The sequence below is a fragment of the Aptenodytes forsteri genome, unplaced genomic scaffold, assembly GCF_000699145.1.
Source record: "Aptenodytes forsteri isolate BGI_AS27 unplaced genomic scaffold, ASM69914v1 Scaffold121, whole genome shotgun sequence".
Taxonomy (NCBI): domain Eukaryota; kingdom Metazoa; phylum Chordata; class Aves; order Sphenisciformes; family Spheniscidae; genus Aptenodytes; species Aptenodytes forsteri.
In genome coordinates this window covers 1,161,666-1,177,864 of record NW_008796219.1, presented here as the reverse complement: position 1 = coordinate 1,177,864, position 16,199 = coordinate 1,161,666, and the positions used below count along the sequence as shown (strand labels likewise).

The following is a 16,199-nucleotide window of genomic DNA, read 5'->3' as shown; positions in this document are numbered from 1 at the left end:
TCCCAGGGTAAGTCATCTGATCGTTTGCACTAGGAGGGTGCCTTCAAGCAAAGATATGTGTTTCTCAAGGGTGCTGACTGGAGTTTCAGTTTTACACCCTGAAAATTGTGTTTGGCTATTACTGGTGTGTAGGTGATGACAAGAAAAACACTCTCAGTTGTCGCAAAGCTATTGAAGACAAAGAGGGCCAGGACTCTGCCGCCTGCAAACTCTGTGATGGGAGCTGGGAGACCGGCGCAGGGAGAGGGAGAGCAGGCAAGCCTGGCGGGGAGCCACAGTCCCTGCCCACAGCTTGTAGGCAAGGTCTGGCAGAGAGAAGCAGAAGACATCCTGGGCTTCTGAACGCCACACGCTTGGCCACTGAAATATTTCAGTACGCAAGTCAAGTGGAGAACAGCCACACAGAGTTTACTCTCATATAAAAATCCTAAGATATTGGTGCAAAAGAAATTAACTATGGTATAAACTATGCCAGCAGAAAGGTTGTTTGGCTGGTATCTTCTGCATCGTGGTCAGGAGCTCTGCTGGCATAGCTACATAGTAAAGTGATCTCTAGTGTAAAAAAGGCATTAGAGAGAGTGAGCCCTTCTCTCCCCTTACCCCTTCATTCCATGGACGCTGGATTTTTCCTTGCTAATCTTCTGGCTAATATTTCCACAGTACTGCAAGGGCTTTAGTAACACAGAAAACATAGAGTTACATCTCCCATACTTTGGAAAAAAAAACCCAAACAAAAAAACCCCTCACAACCAATTTATTTTAGTAGATTCATCAATTAATCATCCATAAAAGCTTTCATAGGTGTTTGACCAAATATGGGTTATCCTTTAACCAAAGAGAAATTACTGACATAATTTCCTAATGCTTTTCACAGACTTATCCTTCAGGAACTATTGAAATTTACATTTGGAGTGTTGCGAATGACTATAGAATGTCTTAATTGCCCTGAAACAGCCTTTAAATTCAATAAAAGAGAGTCCCATAGTGTGGAATCCGAGAATTTCTCCTAGCATTTGTCTTGTTCTGTTCAAATTTTCTCCTCTTTGAACTCAGCTCCATTTAGGTAAGAAGTGAATTTGCACTGAGTCCCACTTGGTGCACAAGGATCCCATTGCCCTACCTATCCTCCAGAGCACTGCCAACTGGTAGCTGTGCTGTCCTAAAATGTCATCTCACTCTGAACATTATACATTTATTATTACGCCTACCTGCTGTGTTGATAGTGAAAAAGACATATATTTCTGAAGATTACTAATTTAGGTTTAGAGATTAGACAAATATTTTGCCCTGCTTTGAGTTAGGAGGATGAACTAAATGCCAGTTTGAATATTTTTTCTGGGAATATTTTCTCAGATTGTGTGTGGAGCAATTTATTTACGAGTATAGAAAAAAAATGGAACAATCAAATGGAATGAAAATTTAAATTAAAACACGTCATTTAAATAAACAGTAATGAATGCCAGAAGCATATTGATTGTTAGTAGTTTCTCATTGCTGGTGCAGCAGTGACACAATTGAGCAAAGCTTTTAACCTGTCAAAAATAGAGTTACAGCATCAGACTATAATCTTGGTTTCATCAATATAGATCTAACTTTTTCCCCTCTACCTTTGTGATATAAACCCATTTTCAATTACAAGATATTGTAGCATTTCTCAAGCAATACAACACATATATATTACCTGCAATTTTGTAATATGCTTATTGCAGGCGAAAAGACACCATTGTGTTAGTTGTGCATGTTGTATACAGGCAACTTACACAATCTCTACCCAGGGTACAAATCCTGAGTCTGCTTCTACTGAAGCCTTGTTCAGGGTTTTGTATGTCTTCAGAGTAGAAGCCACACCAGACCACACAACAAAAATGAAGTGCTTCATACGCTTCAGGGAGAAGGATTAAGGTTGTGTGACTCTTTCTTGATGTTCAAGTAAATATAACATTATCTTAATGGAGGGAGGTATATAGATTATATGAAAATTATATATATTTATGTATGTTGATAGATTTTATCATCATTTATTTACAGGCAAAATCTCCTAGGCATCACCAAACGTCTCAATCTTTCCAGTCTCTAACATTCATCATTCTTTCATGGAGATAATCAATCTGCACTCATCAAAATAATTCCCCAATGCATGAAATTAATAACAAGGCTTTGGCTCTCTATTAATATTGCGCTAAAGATTATGAATTAAAGTGTTTTAATACTTTAATTTAATTACAGCAAAGCAGAGTAGCATGAATATGAGAGATTCTAACTTCTATGTTTTATTATGTCTGATTTACTTATTGAAATGGAAATAGAGTTAGATCTTTAGTAAATGGTAGGGCTGTGATGATACATGCGTAATCGCCACTGTGATTCAGTGACACATGTAAGTAGCCCAGAACCACTGTCTTACATCCCCAACAGATGTGTATCACACCAAAATGCTGCATTGCCAGTGCCTAAATCTCGTCTGGTTTGACTGGCCTTTAAATCACCAATCCTTGTGACATGATCTCTCAGGATAATGAAGATAAAACAAATGTTTATTTAATTATGGGGGTTGGGGTAACTGTGAGATTCACTGAAAATATCAGTCATATATAGATTCTGTCAAGACCTACATTTCTGCAGTAGGGCGAAACTAATGTCCCTTACTCAGGCTACATATTTGAGCTATGAACTATAAAATTCAGCAGAGGAAACTAAAACTGAACTTTACTCACTACGAGACAACTACGAGACAAGCACTACAACCATCAGCCTACAGAATCATCTTCAGTCTCTTTCTGCCCAGTGAATAGTTGAACATAGCGCGGAACAGGCAATGTTAGGGACCTGCTACAGCACAGTTCCCCATCCTGGCAAAGAAGGGACTCCTCTGACCCCACACCGGGAGTTTGTCTCATGTCCTGAGCTACACAGCACTGAGGGAAAAGGAGGATACAAGGCTGGTTGTCACTTAAGTCTTTGCCTTTATTAAAAATGCTGAAAACAAAATCAAAGCAATTTGTTTCAGATCAAATGAAACATTTCTTTTTTATTTAGGTTTTTGTATGTTTGTTCAGGTTTTAACACCCAAAACATTGCTTTCCATGTGCCAGTAACTCCACAGAGGAAAGTGAGGGGCTTGGTGATCAAACACCCCAAACCAATTAAAATGCTTTATTTCATTTGGACAACAAAACAAAAACAAAACCCCAGTGAATTATTCATGCAGCCCTGAACCACTTAACCCTTTCACAAATGGGTGCCACATGGGACTGATGAATTATGCATATTGCTGTTTAATTTAGTGTTGTGGCACAGCTGTACTGTTTGTCTAACAGAAAATGGAATAGAGTTTGAGAACCACAGCTCTACAAATTAACACATGCGTATAAAGTTACAGAGTTTGTATGTTTCCACAGAACTGGAGCCTAAAACTTCCAAATTATCTCTTGCTGCTACTTGTGGTTAAGCAGATGTTTCACTGGTCTAGAGAAAGCAGAATTAAAATGTAATACCTACTACCAAAATACTGTTTTCACATGGTACTCAGTCCCCTCCTCTACTTATTCTAAATAACAACAGCATGTTAAGCCCTGCCAGAGTTCAATGTTTTCTATAGCATAGGCTGCAGGTCAGTTCTGCTGTACTATTGTAGCTTCATTCCACCCTCTGCATCCTGTTTGAATTACCAATTTGGTTTCCTCAAATTGAATTAAAATATGTCAGAGTAATGCCTGTCTCACCCCTACCACTACCTCTATCTTCACCCTAAACATTATTTAAAGATCTGGAAATTCTCCAGATAAAATCAATCTTCCATTGAAACCCCAGCTTATAAAGCTTTTTGAAGTGGTGCTTTTTCAACATGGAGACGGATGTGGAAAAAGGAAGTGCAGGAAAGGGTGTGTAGGAAGGAGGTGTAGGAAAGTATATTGCTACCTACCGAAGTATGGTATTTATCCCAGCAAATGTGGGAGTCCAGGAGGAGTTAGTTTTCTAGGGATAAGCCAGTCCCCTTAGGCACTCCAGTCAATAGAAAGAAACAGGCATCTCCAGGAAGAGATTCAGCTCATGTAAAAATAACTGCCTAACATGGCTGAGCTGATGAGCTCAGATTACTGATCATAGAGCATCCAGAAATTTTGATTCAGACACATGACTCTTGGAAGCAAAGTCAAATAAAATGAATTTGGTCTCTTTCCCCAGTGCTTATGCACACTAAATGGCAAGTACACTGACAGTGGGGAAAGCCCAGTGAACCATGGGGGCTGATTGTGATTGATCAAAGCCTTGGAGCACCCGCTTGTGTCCCACTTTGTCTGAAGCTCCCGTGCGTAGGTCTTTGTGTATTTCCCTGGGTAGACAACCTGTAACTCCTAATAGGGGGTACCAAGACATGTCTCAGAGACATGATTCCTCTGAGGATCTCATCCTTATGGTAGGAGTATCTTATGTTGTAGTTTAATGTATTAACCTTATCCCCAGAACAGACAGCATAAAGGGATCATCCACACAACTGAGTGAAGTCATTAGTGATTGCAGAACCAGAAGATATTATCTAAGGTACATGTAAAGCTCTCTTTGACAATAGAGGGAACAGGCATCTAACTGGTTCCTGAGGCAAGACTATTTCAACAGTTTTCAATTTACATGAGCAAATGTAAATGTGTAGGGGGGGTTGTCACTTACTTTGAAATTTAAGATTGTTCTCAAAAACATATGTATGTATGCCCACTTCAGGAAGCAGTCTATAATCCCTTGGGTTTTTCTACCTCCTTAAGCAAATACAGTCTTACTTGTTCTGAGTTATTAATATATCATTTGTTATTGCCAAAGGGTAAGGTGCCACAGAGCTTTCCTATATCTCCATCTTTTTCAAAAATATTTTATGTATATAATCACAAACAGCAAAACCAAATATTTACTTCCTGAATAAAATAAACAGTAATTTCAGCTACATATTTTTTGAACTGGATTTTGCATTTACTGCCAAAAGACATCTATTGGTAATAACCTGTCTGTATGCTTAGTCCTAGGTAAGATCCGAAGTGCTGTTGGAAGCGCTCAGCTCCTCATGTCTCAGAAATTCCAGCAATTTTATTGGCTTTGTCAGCAAAATCTGGTAAGTCATCATGTCTGGCCATTCTTGAAGAGTTTAAGGCTATTCATACAAAACATAACTTTAATTTTTAGAATGTAATATTTTTACTTCAAAGGCCACAACAAAACCAAATGTAGCATACCCAAACAGCAGCATTCTGAAATGTCATTTTCACGTCTCACATTTTGTCTTATTGCTCTTCTTTTTCTTTTTCTTTTTTTTAACTTAATCCTTAAGCATGGTGTTAGTACATTTTTTTGTCAAAGAAAACATGTAATTTCAGTAATTTCAGTCTACCTGCGTTTTGTCTTTTCCTTTTTTGCTGTCTTTATTAGAGAAAAAAAGTGAGAAGGAAACAAATGCAAGTTTTTTGAGACATAATATTATGGCTTATTTTTATAATACCCTAAAATAGTAACTATATTTCTGGTAAGAAAGGAGAAATTTTTCACATTACAGTAAGTGAAGAATAGTAAAATAGCAGAACAGCGGAGAATACATGATCCAGCTTTCTACCTACCTGAAAATAGGACTGATCTTGGAAATGGGAATATACATAATGTTCATAAAATTGGGTTTCATAATTTGCATTGCCAATTATATATAAGATGTCCTAGGGCTAAAGGAACAGATGCAGTATATTACTTGTGAGAGTTACTGCTATTGTTCAGGAAGTTCATTAGAGACTAATTCAATTCTAAATGTTATCTTCATTAATATGACAGCAGCGATCAGTGATATAAACGTTGTGGCAGGATGATACTAATCAATAGAAGAACGTAATTCTTCTAGCTATGGCTGGTGGTAGAGCACCTACTTTCTTCGGCTCACTTGAAAATCAAGTGTAACTTTCACCTTTTGACTGCCCTTACACCTCATATATTAAAAGTGCTGAATTCTGCTGCATGCATGACAGCAGACATGACCTACATGTCTGGTTAGGTACATTTCTTTACTTGTTAGTATTTGCCACATAACTTTTTAAGGCAAAACATTCATTCTGCAGAGACCTACTTGCTACTTTCGATCCATAAAGTTAAACATCCAGAATTCCTGAAACTGCAATCAAATATTACTGAGAAAGTCATGCCAAAAATGTCCTATCTTCTGATAGAAAATGGTAAGATATATGGTCCTCATTAGGAAAGGATCCAATTATCCACTTCAAAGACTCTGTCAAAACAAGAATTTTAATAGCTGTTACAGAATGACAGAGGAAATATGCAAAGTCAGGCAAGCAGGAGATGACCACATTTGTAATATCAAATATATCATGTGTGCTCTCCATCTAGTAATTTGTTTCATAGCGAAAGAAGGAAATCTTCATCAATGTCTAAAAGTTTCTCACTGCAAATTTCAAAGTGCCCTCCATTACCTGATTGATTAAGCTATGCAAACTAAGATTTGGAGAGCCTAACCTCCACTCCACTTGATTTATCTTCAAGTGGGTCCAGCACTTGTGCTCGAGAGCATTACTGTAATAACAAGCGCAGCTCCTGCTCAGCACAGCCGTCAGCTGTTTGGAAGTGCGAACAATTCATTGCTGCAAAAGCAATAGGAGCACAAGGAGAAATCTACAGCTTTGCAGACAACATGACCAAAAAACTGGCAAGATTTTACTCTTTCCTTCTTATTTGGGCAATAAACCTTTGAATTCCGTAACAGCAGCTTTATCCCACTCTGAAGATTTAGGCTCTGAATATTCTTCAGCTTCATTAAATCAGCAGTGGGCTCTGCAGAAAGCAGCAACTGCAGAACTGGACTTCTAGCTCATTCATGTTTTGAGGCTTTTCTTCCTATGCCTAATGACAGAGTTTGTTGTCAAATAGTCACTTAGTGCGTATCCACAGCAGGCTTTCCATATGCTCCTAAGGCAGCATCTCAGTGCCCCAAGGGAACGCTGCCAGATAGCAGCCAGTTAGTGCATTCCCCCACTTGAAAACATCTAGCACTTACAGGGCTATCACACAGCAGTTTCTCTACCAGTGTTCAACAACAAGAAGCATAAATGTAGGACAAAGAACAACGGCCTTTACTTCTGCCAATTCAAAATGCAGCAAGGGTTTAGGAAGAGGAATATACTTCCTCAAACTAAAATTTAACCAGGAAACTCACCCATCGCCTATGGACTTTTCTAAAGGGTCACAGGAACTTCAAGGGACACATTTGATTATGGTCTGGGTTAAGATCTCTTACCAAAGACTCTCACTTAGGGTAAATTCATAGAAATGCAAGCTTCAATGAAGTTTTTTTTAAGAATCTGGCTGGCTATCTCCTACAGTATACTGTTCCCACTAACTGCTAGAAAAAAAAATCACTGATTAATAACTACTCCCTTCTGCATTATTCACATTTCCTCTTGTAACACCCAGTTTTTTCTTTGAAGTGTCCTCCTCCACACCCTCTAGTTGACATAGATCCTGCTCAGCTCGTGAGATCATCGCTTAATATGTCATGGTTGCAGGCAAAAACAGAGCGGCTCGAGCACTGGCTAGGTACTTTTTGCTTTAGGCTTCCTTCAGAAGAAGGGCTGCAAAGCTGAATTCCAAATAAGATACAAATAAATGAACAGCTTCTGAGAAGAAACAGGTTTAAGCCAATCCTTTCAAAACTTAGTTAGCTGTAATAGTAATCATTTGTGCCAGCATTTATCCGCGGATCCATAAGCGATAAAAGCAGGAGGCAGCCCTCTTGTGTCCAGTCAATGCACCGCACACTCCTCTGCAAGCAGCTGCGCTGGAGGCTGCAATCTTCTCAAACACGATGAGCAGTGGGGCGCACAAAGGTACAGAAGAGCAATTAGCCTGATTCAGAAGGCAATGGCATTTCAACGAGTGGCATCATTTTATGGTTATTTAGAGGAAACTGGGGAGAGGGACTGAGGAGACCAGGCTGGAGAGAACAGATTGCAATATAAGATACATTGCTGTGGGACTGTCCTGACGAATTTCACACAGGGAGTCAGTTCCTGAAGCCTGAGATATTGCCCTCTGTAGAGTAAGTAATACCACTGACATAAATTTTAAATGGTTTTGGAGTAAATTGGGATCTACCCAATTAAGTTGTTTTCAATGAACACTAATCTGCAGTTGTATCATGTTTCCCCGAAGTCTGTTATAATCTACATGGCCAGTTCTGTTAAGTTCCCGAAGCTCCCTATGAAAAGGCAACTTTTTTCTAGTCAAGAAGACTTTGAGGTGGATAGGCTTTTAGGCTGGTTCTTGGCCGGGATTCCCAAAGGGGTTTAGAAAGGAGTGACACTGCATGTTGTCATGCCCAGCTCCAGGCACTCGGGTCCCACACTGGCATCTGCAAACCCAAGTCTGAGTAGCAATTCCTGGTGTAAGACCCCTAGAAATGTGCAATTTAAGGGAGGAATTAAATAGAAATGCTGACTTACCTCCCAGTTTTTAGGCAACTATGTGGGGTTGTGTTCAATACATAAAATGCCTTTGTCCACTAGATTTGTAAAAGATGGGGCACAGAGCCTTGCTTCAGCAATAACACCAGTGTTTCTAACATAGTAAACTAGTCATTACAGCTTTTGCCCAGGAAGGGGGAGATCCAGAGTCCCTTTGGCCTGGTTTCAACTCCATCTCTCCGAGCTCCATTGCATAGACCATCTTAACCGCTTCCTCATGCCCTGGAAGGGAAGAGACATTTCTCCATCATCTTCACAGAGGTGTTTATTAATTAAACTCTATTTCGTTGAAGTGGCAATGAAGTCTTATTGAACCAGTACCAATGCTCATAGAACATAGGATTAAGAGTCTGTATACTACCTTTTTATGTAATTTTTATCTAGCATGGACATCAGGTTGATAGTCAAATGAAGGGTCACCTTGCTAATAGTTACCACCAATGTTTGCTCCATTAAGTGTTGTGCACATAGCACCACTTAATTGCAGTACTTGGGGATAGTGCCTTCCCAGTTCCTGAGCGTGATTCGACTCCCTGGAGAACAAAATCCTAGCATCCCCATCAAAATTTTGTACCTTACGTATACATTTGAAAACGCAAGATAATGTAAACATTGAATTCAGCATAAGCTGACTTCTTCGTGGTGTTGTTTTGTCTTCTAATCAGCTATCGTGAATGTAATGTTTAACCAGAAAGACTTCAGCCTGGCTAGAGTATGAACCACTTTCCCTTTAACAATCAGCAGGCAGAGGCTGTCAGCTTGTTCCTTTTTAGAAATGCAGGTCAGCACAGCATATGGTGCTAAGGAACTTCCCGTGCCGCACAGATTCAGGAAGGCTCGCATATGACATCCAACTCATTCATGTTTGGATTGTGTAGGAGGCACAACTTTCCAGTCACAGCTCCCAGCTGTAAAGCACGTGTAGCCTTAGCACTGAGCAGCACTCTAGCAATGTCATCTGGCATGACACCTTTCCTGCCTCAAAGCACGTTGTTTAAAGCCTCCTGGTCTATCCATATTCTTTCCTTTGTGCATGACAGGACCCGAGTGCCATGCCAAGACCAACTTCCCAGGACCTAGCAGGTTTCTGGGACTTATTGCAGCTCTCAATTGAAGACGTCAGCATGAAGTTTGATGAACTGCACCAGTTGAAACTCAATGAATGGAAAATAATAGAATCACCTGAAAGGAAGGTAAGTAGACCATGGACAACACCATTTGCTCCCCATTTGTAGTCCTGCAGTCTCCTTGTGTTAAATACAATAGTAAAACACGATAGGTTTCTAACCCTAGAAAATATCTAATTGGCATGGCCCAATTTATACACGGAAACCTTCATCAGATGTGAGGATTTTTTTCTTTTTAACAATGTTGAGCTAAATTGTATAACAAATAAAATGAATTTTGCTAAGTTAGTCCACTCCATAACACTTTTGTTCAAATTATTTGGATTCACATTCTAAAGGCTAGAACTGAGATATGTTCTCATTAATTCAGACTGAAGACAATAGCCTGAGAATTCAATCAAGGTAAACTCAGCACTCTGCTACATGTGGGGCAGCTCAAACCTGAGCACTACAGTGTTTAATCCTGCCTGCACGACACAACTGATACTAGAACAGGAGTGAGATAAAAGCATGTGGCAAAACATAGCGTAGGTCAAACTAAAGCTCGGCCCATGAAAGTTTGGGGGACAAAGAGTACTTCTGGCAAAATGCCTGCATGTCTGCCCTGCTACTCCACCGCCTGTGAGACACCCCAGCCACGATGCTTACAAACTAAAGGTGGCAAATTGCCCACAAAAGCAATGTAATTCTGAAACTGCCTTTCCCCTTTCTAGAGCTCCATCCCCCTCACCTTGATTATCCCACTATCCTTGCTGATTATTGTATCAGTCAGATGAAGACAGCATTTGGTTTGAGTCAGTACTGTTGGCCTCAGGTGAATACTTGTTTGGTTTGGGAGGAATTAGGAGGCATTTTGACAACTCTTTCATTTCTTCATGCTCCTCTTGGATTTTAATTTTCAGCCAACTGGTTGGTGGATGGTGAGTTTGCAACTCTTGCTTACTAGTGACAACTGGAAGTAAGAAATTATTATAGTGATAGCAACAGTGATGTTCCTAAGAGGGAAATAACTAAAAGTGGAAAAAAAAAAAAAAAAAGATGGGACAACAGGAATGGAGCCCTTATGTTCCTGGCTGAAAACAGGAAATAGAGAAAATAAAGACTGGAAGAGCTGGCTGTCATGGGGAATAGCATCTTAGGCTGCTGCACTGTTCCTGTTGAGTTGAGAATGTAGAACTATGTTCTTAAATAACCTTAGTTACTTAGTCTTGGCTAATGCATTTTGGTAGTAGACTCAGAACTAGTTTTAAAAAAAAGACCAAACAACGAAGAGTCTGTAAACCATAGCAGCATCAGTTCAATTTTTGTATTATTTGAATCCTGCTGTGCATCAAATTAACTGTGTTCTCCATAAGGAACAGCCCATACTCTGGACTATTACTATTACTTTAAGAGTGATATAGCAGAAAGATTGATCATAATAACCATGCTATACGTATGAAGTTGTGGAATCTCCATCTTTGGGGCTATTCAGTTCAGTATTAACTATGATGTTGAAAAACCTGCTTCAAAGTTGCATCTAATTTCAAGTGGGCTTTGCATGGGGGTTGTATCAGATCACCTCCAGAGGTCCCTTCCAACCTAAACTATTGTATGAACCTGTGATTCTACAATATCTTCTTAAGGCCCTTATATGATATTACACAGTCTCTAAATGGAGCAAAATATCCATTTCATACTTCAAAACAATTCTTGATTTAAAACTTGCAGAGCAATTTACAACTACTTTGGTACCAAAATCTACTGACTCTTACTTTATAATTTGATAATTCTTCAATATAATTTTCTTTAAAATGGTCCAGGCTGGCAAGCAGAACAATTAGCCCTATGTTCTCTCTCTGGTTGGTGCTTGCATGTTTGTTTCCATTTAGCAATTCATAGAGGAGACTAAACTAATAGACATGTATACACAGCGGCTATCTCATATCCAGCTGAGGCTAAACTCACTATGATTAATTTAATTAAAAATCCTGTCCTGCTAATCTTAGACAGTCTTTTCACTTGATCAGACCACACAGATGCGCTGAATTCTTATTGGAGAGCCAGTGTGTGTTTCTGTCTATAATGAATGTAACAATGTGTCAGCTAAAATTAAACAAATTCATATGAAAGCGAGGTACGCAGATTGCATGTGCAGGATACCTGCAAAGACAGGAGAAGGACGTGTAATCTTTTTTAAGTCACAGGACTGCAGAATTTGTAACGGTTGCTGAAACAGCAGGGTTTTGTCAGTGTCCCTAGTGTGGATAGCTATTCATGTAATCCATTAGTCAGCTGATTGGAGAGCACAAATTGAGCATGCTTGATGTATGTAACCAGTATTTTGCATTTCATGTCTTCGATTTGCATGCTCTGCTGACGGTACCTTCCGCACGCAGTTCACCCTCAGTTTTAATGCCCTATTGCAGGAAGAAAGAAAGGTTCCTCCTCCTGTACCAAAGAAGCCCCCAAAAGGAAAATTCCCTATCACGAGAGAAAAATCTCTGGACCTACCCGACAGACAGCGACAAGAAGCTAGAAGACGGCTAATGGCTGCTAAGAGAGCAGCCTCTTTCCGGCAGAATTCAGCCACAGAGCGTGCAGACAGCATCGAGATATATATCCCAGAGGCTCAAACCCGGCTTTAAAGACAGAATGCTGCAGAGTTCCTTTTTTAAACAAAATGCTTGTACAGTTTGTCACTTACCTGGTAATTTTTGTCTCATTCTCTCCACTAAATATGCCCTTGCTGTTGTGTTCTTTGTGCCATAAGCACAGTGGAATGCTTTTGATTTCCTCAGAATTTGCTGAGCTCACCGCAAGAACGACTTCTTTTTGTATTTATTGTCTGACTTACAATCAGCTACAATGGATAGGGCTTGTCGAGACCTGACTTATCCAATATATTCTCAGAGGACAACAAGAAACACCTCTTGAGATGGAACCCAGCTTACTTTTTTGTTATTTATATTTTTATAAAATGTGTGATAATTAGGGATAAGAATAACAAACTATAAATGGGTGCATCTCACCATTCACTAGAGGCATTAGCTAATCCAAGTAGAAGGTGCTACAAATGTAAAGAGCAGGAAAGAAAGAACCCATTTATCTCTCTGACCTCCAGTTTCTTTTCCTAGAACCCAGCTAACATATTTACCCATGTGCTCTGCCACTCTTCTCATCTTTGTTACTGCAAAATAACATTAGGCCTCTCATGTCATGTCAAGTTTCTGGAGATGAACAGGGATATCCAGCCACTAAAACTCCAAAGTTCATCAGAAACCAAGAAGCATGCAAGTCTGGTGGTGGTGGGAATGCCCACTGAGAAACGTTTGCTGTTAGTAGTATAACGACACTCTGAAACCTAAGCAAAATTATAATGCAAGAGGACTTGAGTGATGGGTGAAAGGAAAACGGAAGCCTTAAAAAGTTAGATCTTCTGTAGCAAGATGTGTAAAGAAAAAGTTATACTCGCTCCTTTGGAACACTCATTGCATTTTTAACAGTTCTTTTACGTGTTAACATTTATTTTCTAAACCTTCTCTCTTTCATTTCAAGAGCTGTGCTACATGTAATATTTCAAACTCTCAAAATGTTATATCAATTGAGTTTCCAGGGTATCCTTGAGAAAAAAAAAATCTTGCTTGTTTAAAATGCCAGTTGTGATGTTGTAAACAGTTTAAGAAATATGAATGTGAGTGGTAAGTATATCTAAGTTTAAATGGTTATGTTAAGGTAAAGGTGAACTGTGGTTTACAGTTGTATTTTTTTTAGAACTATTTTTCTATGCAGTATCATTTATGGCAAGAATAAGCTTCTTGCTTGCTTCAGACATAAAAAAAACATGACTCGAGATAAGTGATTTCCAGCCATGGAATGTAAGGAAAATAATATATTTTCAAGCCTCACATTGTCAGAAGAGAGTTGGTAACTACCACAGTCAAGAGGCTTTAATTTAAAACAAATTAAGACAGAATTATTCCACTTCACCTACCTTCCAGAGCCAACCGAGCAACCCAGCACTTAGAAGTCTTCAGGTGAAGACGCAATAAGATGAGTAACCCTCAGCCCCTGATCACAAGGTTTGAATCCTACTGAACACTACTTTAGGTCAAAACAGTCTGAACCCAGTGAGACAAACAGCCCCAACTACCGCATCCCCTGTTTACCTGCTTTAACAAATGCAATGTATTTAGCCATAGGCAGAACAGCTATTTAATTATACTCGAGCACTTTGGTTCTTCACCTGATGAGCACTTTAAATATGAATCCCACGCACCCTGCAGCCTGACAGATGACTGAAAACATGAAGTATCGTAGGTTATGCAGATCTGACATTGCTTCAAATCTGTTTTCTTTTGGTTTTTTTGTTTTTCTTTTTCCTTCTCTTTTTCCTACAGTGTGTAGTATTAAGCATGAGTTCTGTCTTTGGAGCACAGCTGATAAAGCACGTTTAGCTTCAAGATATGAATCCTTAGAGATGATGTTTTGAGAAGTTTCTGTGAGGAGAAAACCCTGTAAATTGAGCCTGATATCTGGTATATACTTTACCAAATAGCCTTAAACTATATTTGGAAGCAAAAACCAAGACGAATGTATACCCTTCAAAAATGCAGGGAAAAAAAAAAAAAAAAGAATAAATCCCTGAAATACTCTTCTATAGATGAAATCATTATATGTCCCATCCCTCGTATTTTCAAGGCATTTTCTATTAAGGAAAGAGCTGAATCCTGGGTAGTGTACAATATTGATGCTACTTCCTATATTTGTTGTACTATTTTAAATACAAATGTACCTGCAGACATTGGCATCTTTAGTCTCAAAAAATGATATCTTATTTAAAGTGGAGCTGCTCATTAGAAATATCCACACAAAACTAAAGCCAGTGTCTTTCCTAGATTTAAGAAATTTAAAATAGACACACTCACCCCTATACATATATATATGGCAGCTGATACATTTTATCTAATTTTCCTGTACACTTCAAGGAGAAATCACACTTGACTTACTTGCTTGAAAACCCCCACCTGCAGCAACAGGTCATGTGATTAAGACAAATTGTATTTGATCCTGCCAGTAATCAGACTTTATAAAGACAAATTGTAAAAACAACAGATTACAGGTAAGCTTAGATCCCAGCTGACCTAATAATGCTGACTTGGAGCAGTCCGTATAAGTCTTTAATTTTAGAATCATATTTTGATAGTTTTTTGATATGTTAAAATTTTATTGGATGTTCTCTGGCAAAAATAGGCCTGTGTGAATGATACCAACCCTGTATTTTACATTTCCCATGCCATTACGAGAAAATGTTCAATATAAGCTTTGGATATCTATGATTTCTGTTTGTTCCCCCTCTGTTAAAAAAAAAAAAAATTCAAAAGTAAACTAGATGCCTACTGAAAAATCTGATAATATGTTATCTGTGCATGTTACATTTCAAAGTGCAATATATTAAATTCTTGTACAGGTAACATTCTATCATTAAAGGCAAATAAGCCATTTCTATTTACATATTGTACATCTGGTTAGTTTAGAAAAATAACATTATGCTTATCATACTTGTGTTGCAAATAAATCAAAGAAGTCCCTGACATGAGAAACACAGCATGTGGTATCTTAATAAACATATAAACAGATCAATTGTAATCTGACCCCGCATCATAAAAATAAAATTCAGTTACAAAACCAACGTAGGAGGAACGTAAATAAACATAAAGAAAGAAAGTGGAACACTTTCTACTTAGAGACCTCATGGTGTAGACCCACACAGAACAGCTGGATATAGCAAAATAGTCTAGTGTTTAATTGAATACTAATTAGACTAATATTTATTTTAACACATGAAAATTATAGAAAGTCTCTGTTTGTTTCTTCTTTGCCTGTAAAACACAAGTATAATAAACAGAATTCTGAAAAGTTAAATAAAGAAAAAGACCTGACTGGTAAAATCGTTGATATTTTCCATACTTATTTTTCCTTTGTATATTTTTTTAGATTTGAAATTATTTGTAAATTGGTGAAGTACATTATGAAGTGTTTTATTATTTCTTGTTGACCTGATCAGAATGGCCTTTGGCAACGTGCGAAGACTAATAATGTTGTACAGTTTAATACCAAAAAATGACATTTTAATTCATGCTTAAACCTTGTCACTATGTTAGATTTGAGATGAATCAGGAAGGAATTAAAGCATGCATAGGAAGGTGTGTGGATTTCATAGAGATATATATAAAATACATTTCATATAATGGAAATTATTTCTTTTAAAATAAGCCTATGTTCTGCTGTATCAGTAAATTAGTACTCTAGTTTCATCTTCTTCAGCACTGCATCTAGTATAAAGTGAGGGAATGTTTGGTCATTGGGTGGTTTTGCAAGGAAAAGAAATTAACTGCTACGTGATGACATGCCATACGTGACCCGCAGTCTCCTCATGCCCTGCTGGGAGCGATGCCCTTGAGAGGCTCCTGGCCCCATGGCAGCCTCGGGCAGTGCTGCCGCTCCGTGCCAGGTCCTTCCCACACAGGTTGATCCCGGCCCCCCTGCGCCCGGAGCGGCGTGCCTCCAGATCAGCCCGTCTCAGCCCTTT

At 38.7% G+C, this 16,199-nt stretch overlaps 1 protein-coding gene across 1 annotated transcript in view; it reads left to right on the top strand.

Annotated features, from left to right (window-relative positions):
- The window catches only part of DLGAP2 (DLG associated protein 2), a 107,670-nt gene extending 95,415 nt beyond the window's left edge, over window positions 1-12,255 (top strand). The window contains exons 9-11 of the mRNA XM_009288930.1: window positions 5,010-5,101; window positions 9,542-9,694; window positions 12,037-12,255. Of these exons, the coding sequence (XP_009287205.1) occupies window positions 5,010-5,101; window positions 9,542-9,694; window positions 12,037-12,255 (464 nt within the window). The remainder of the gene's footprint in view (window positions 1-5,009; window positions 5,102-9,541; window positions 9,695-12,036) is intronic.
- Window positions 12,256-16,199: the final 3,944 nt, after the last annotated feature.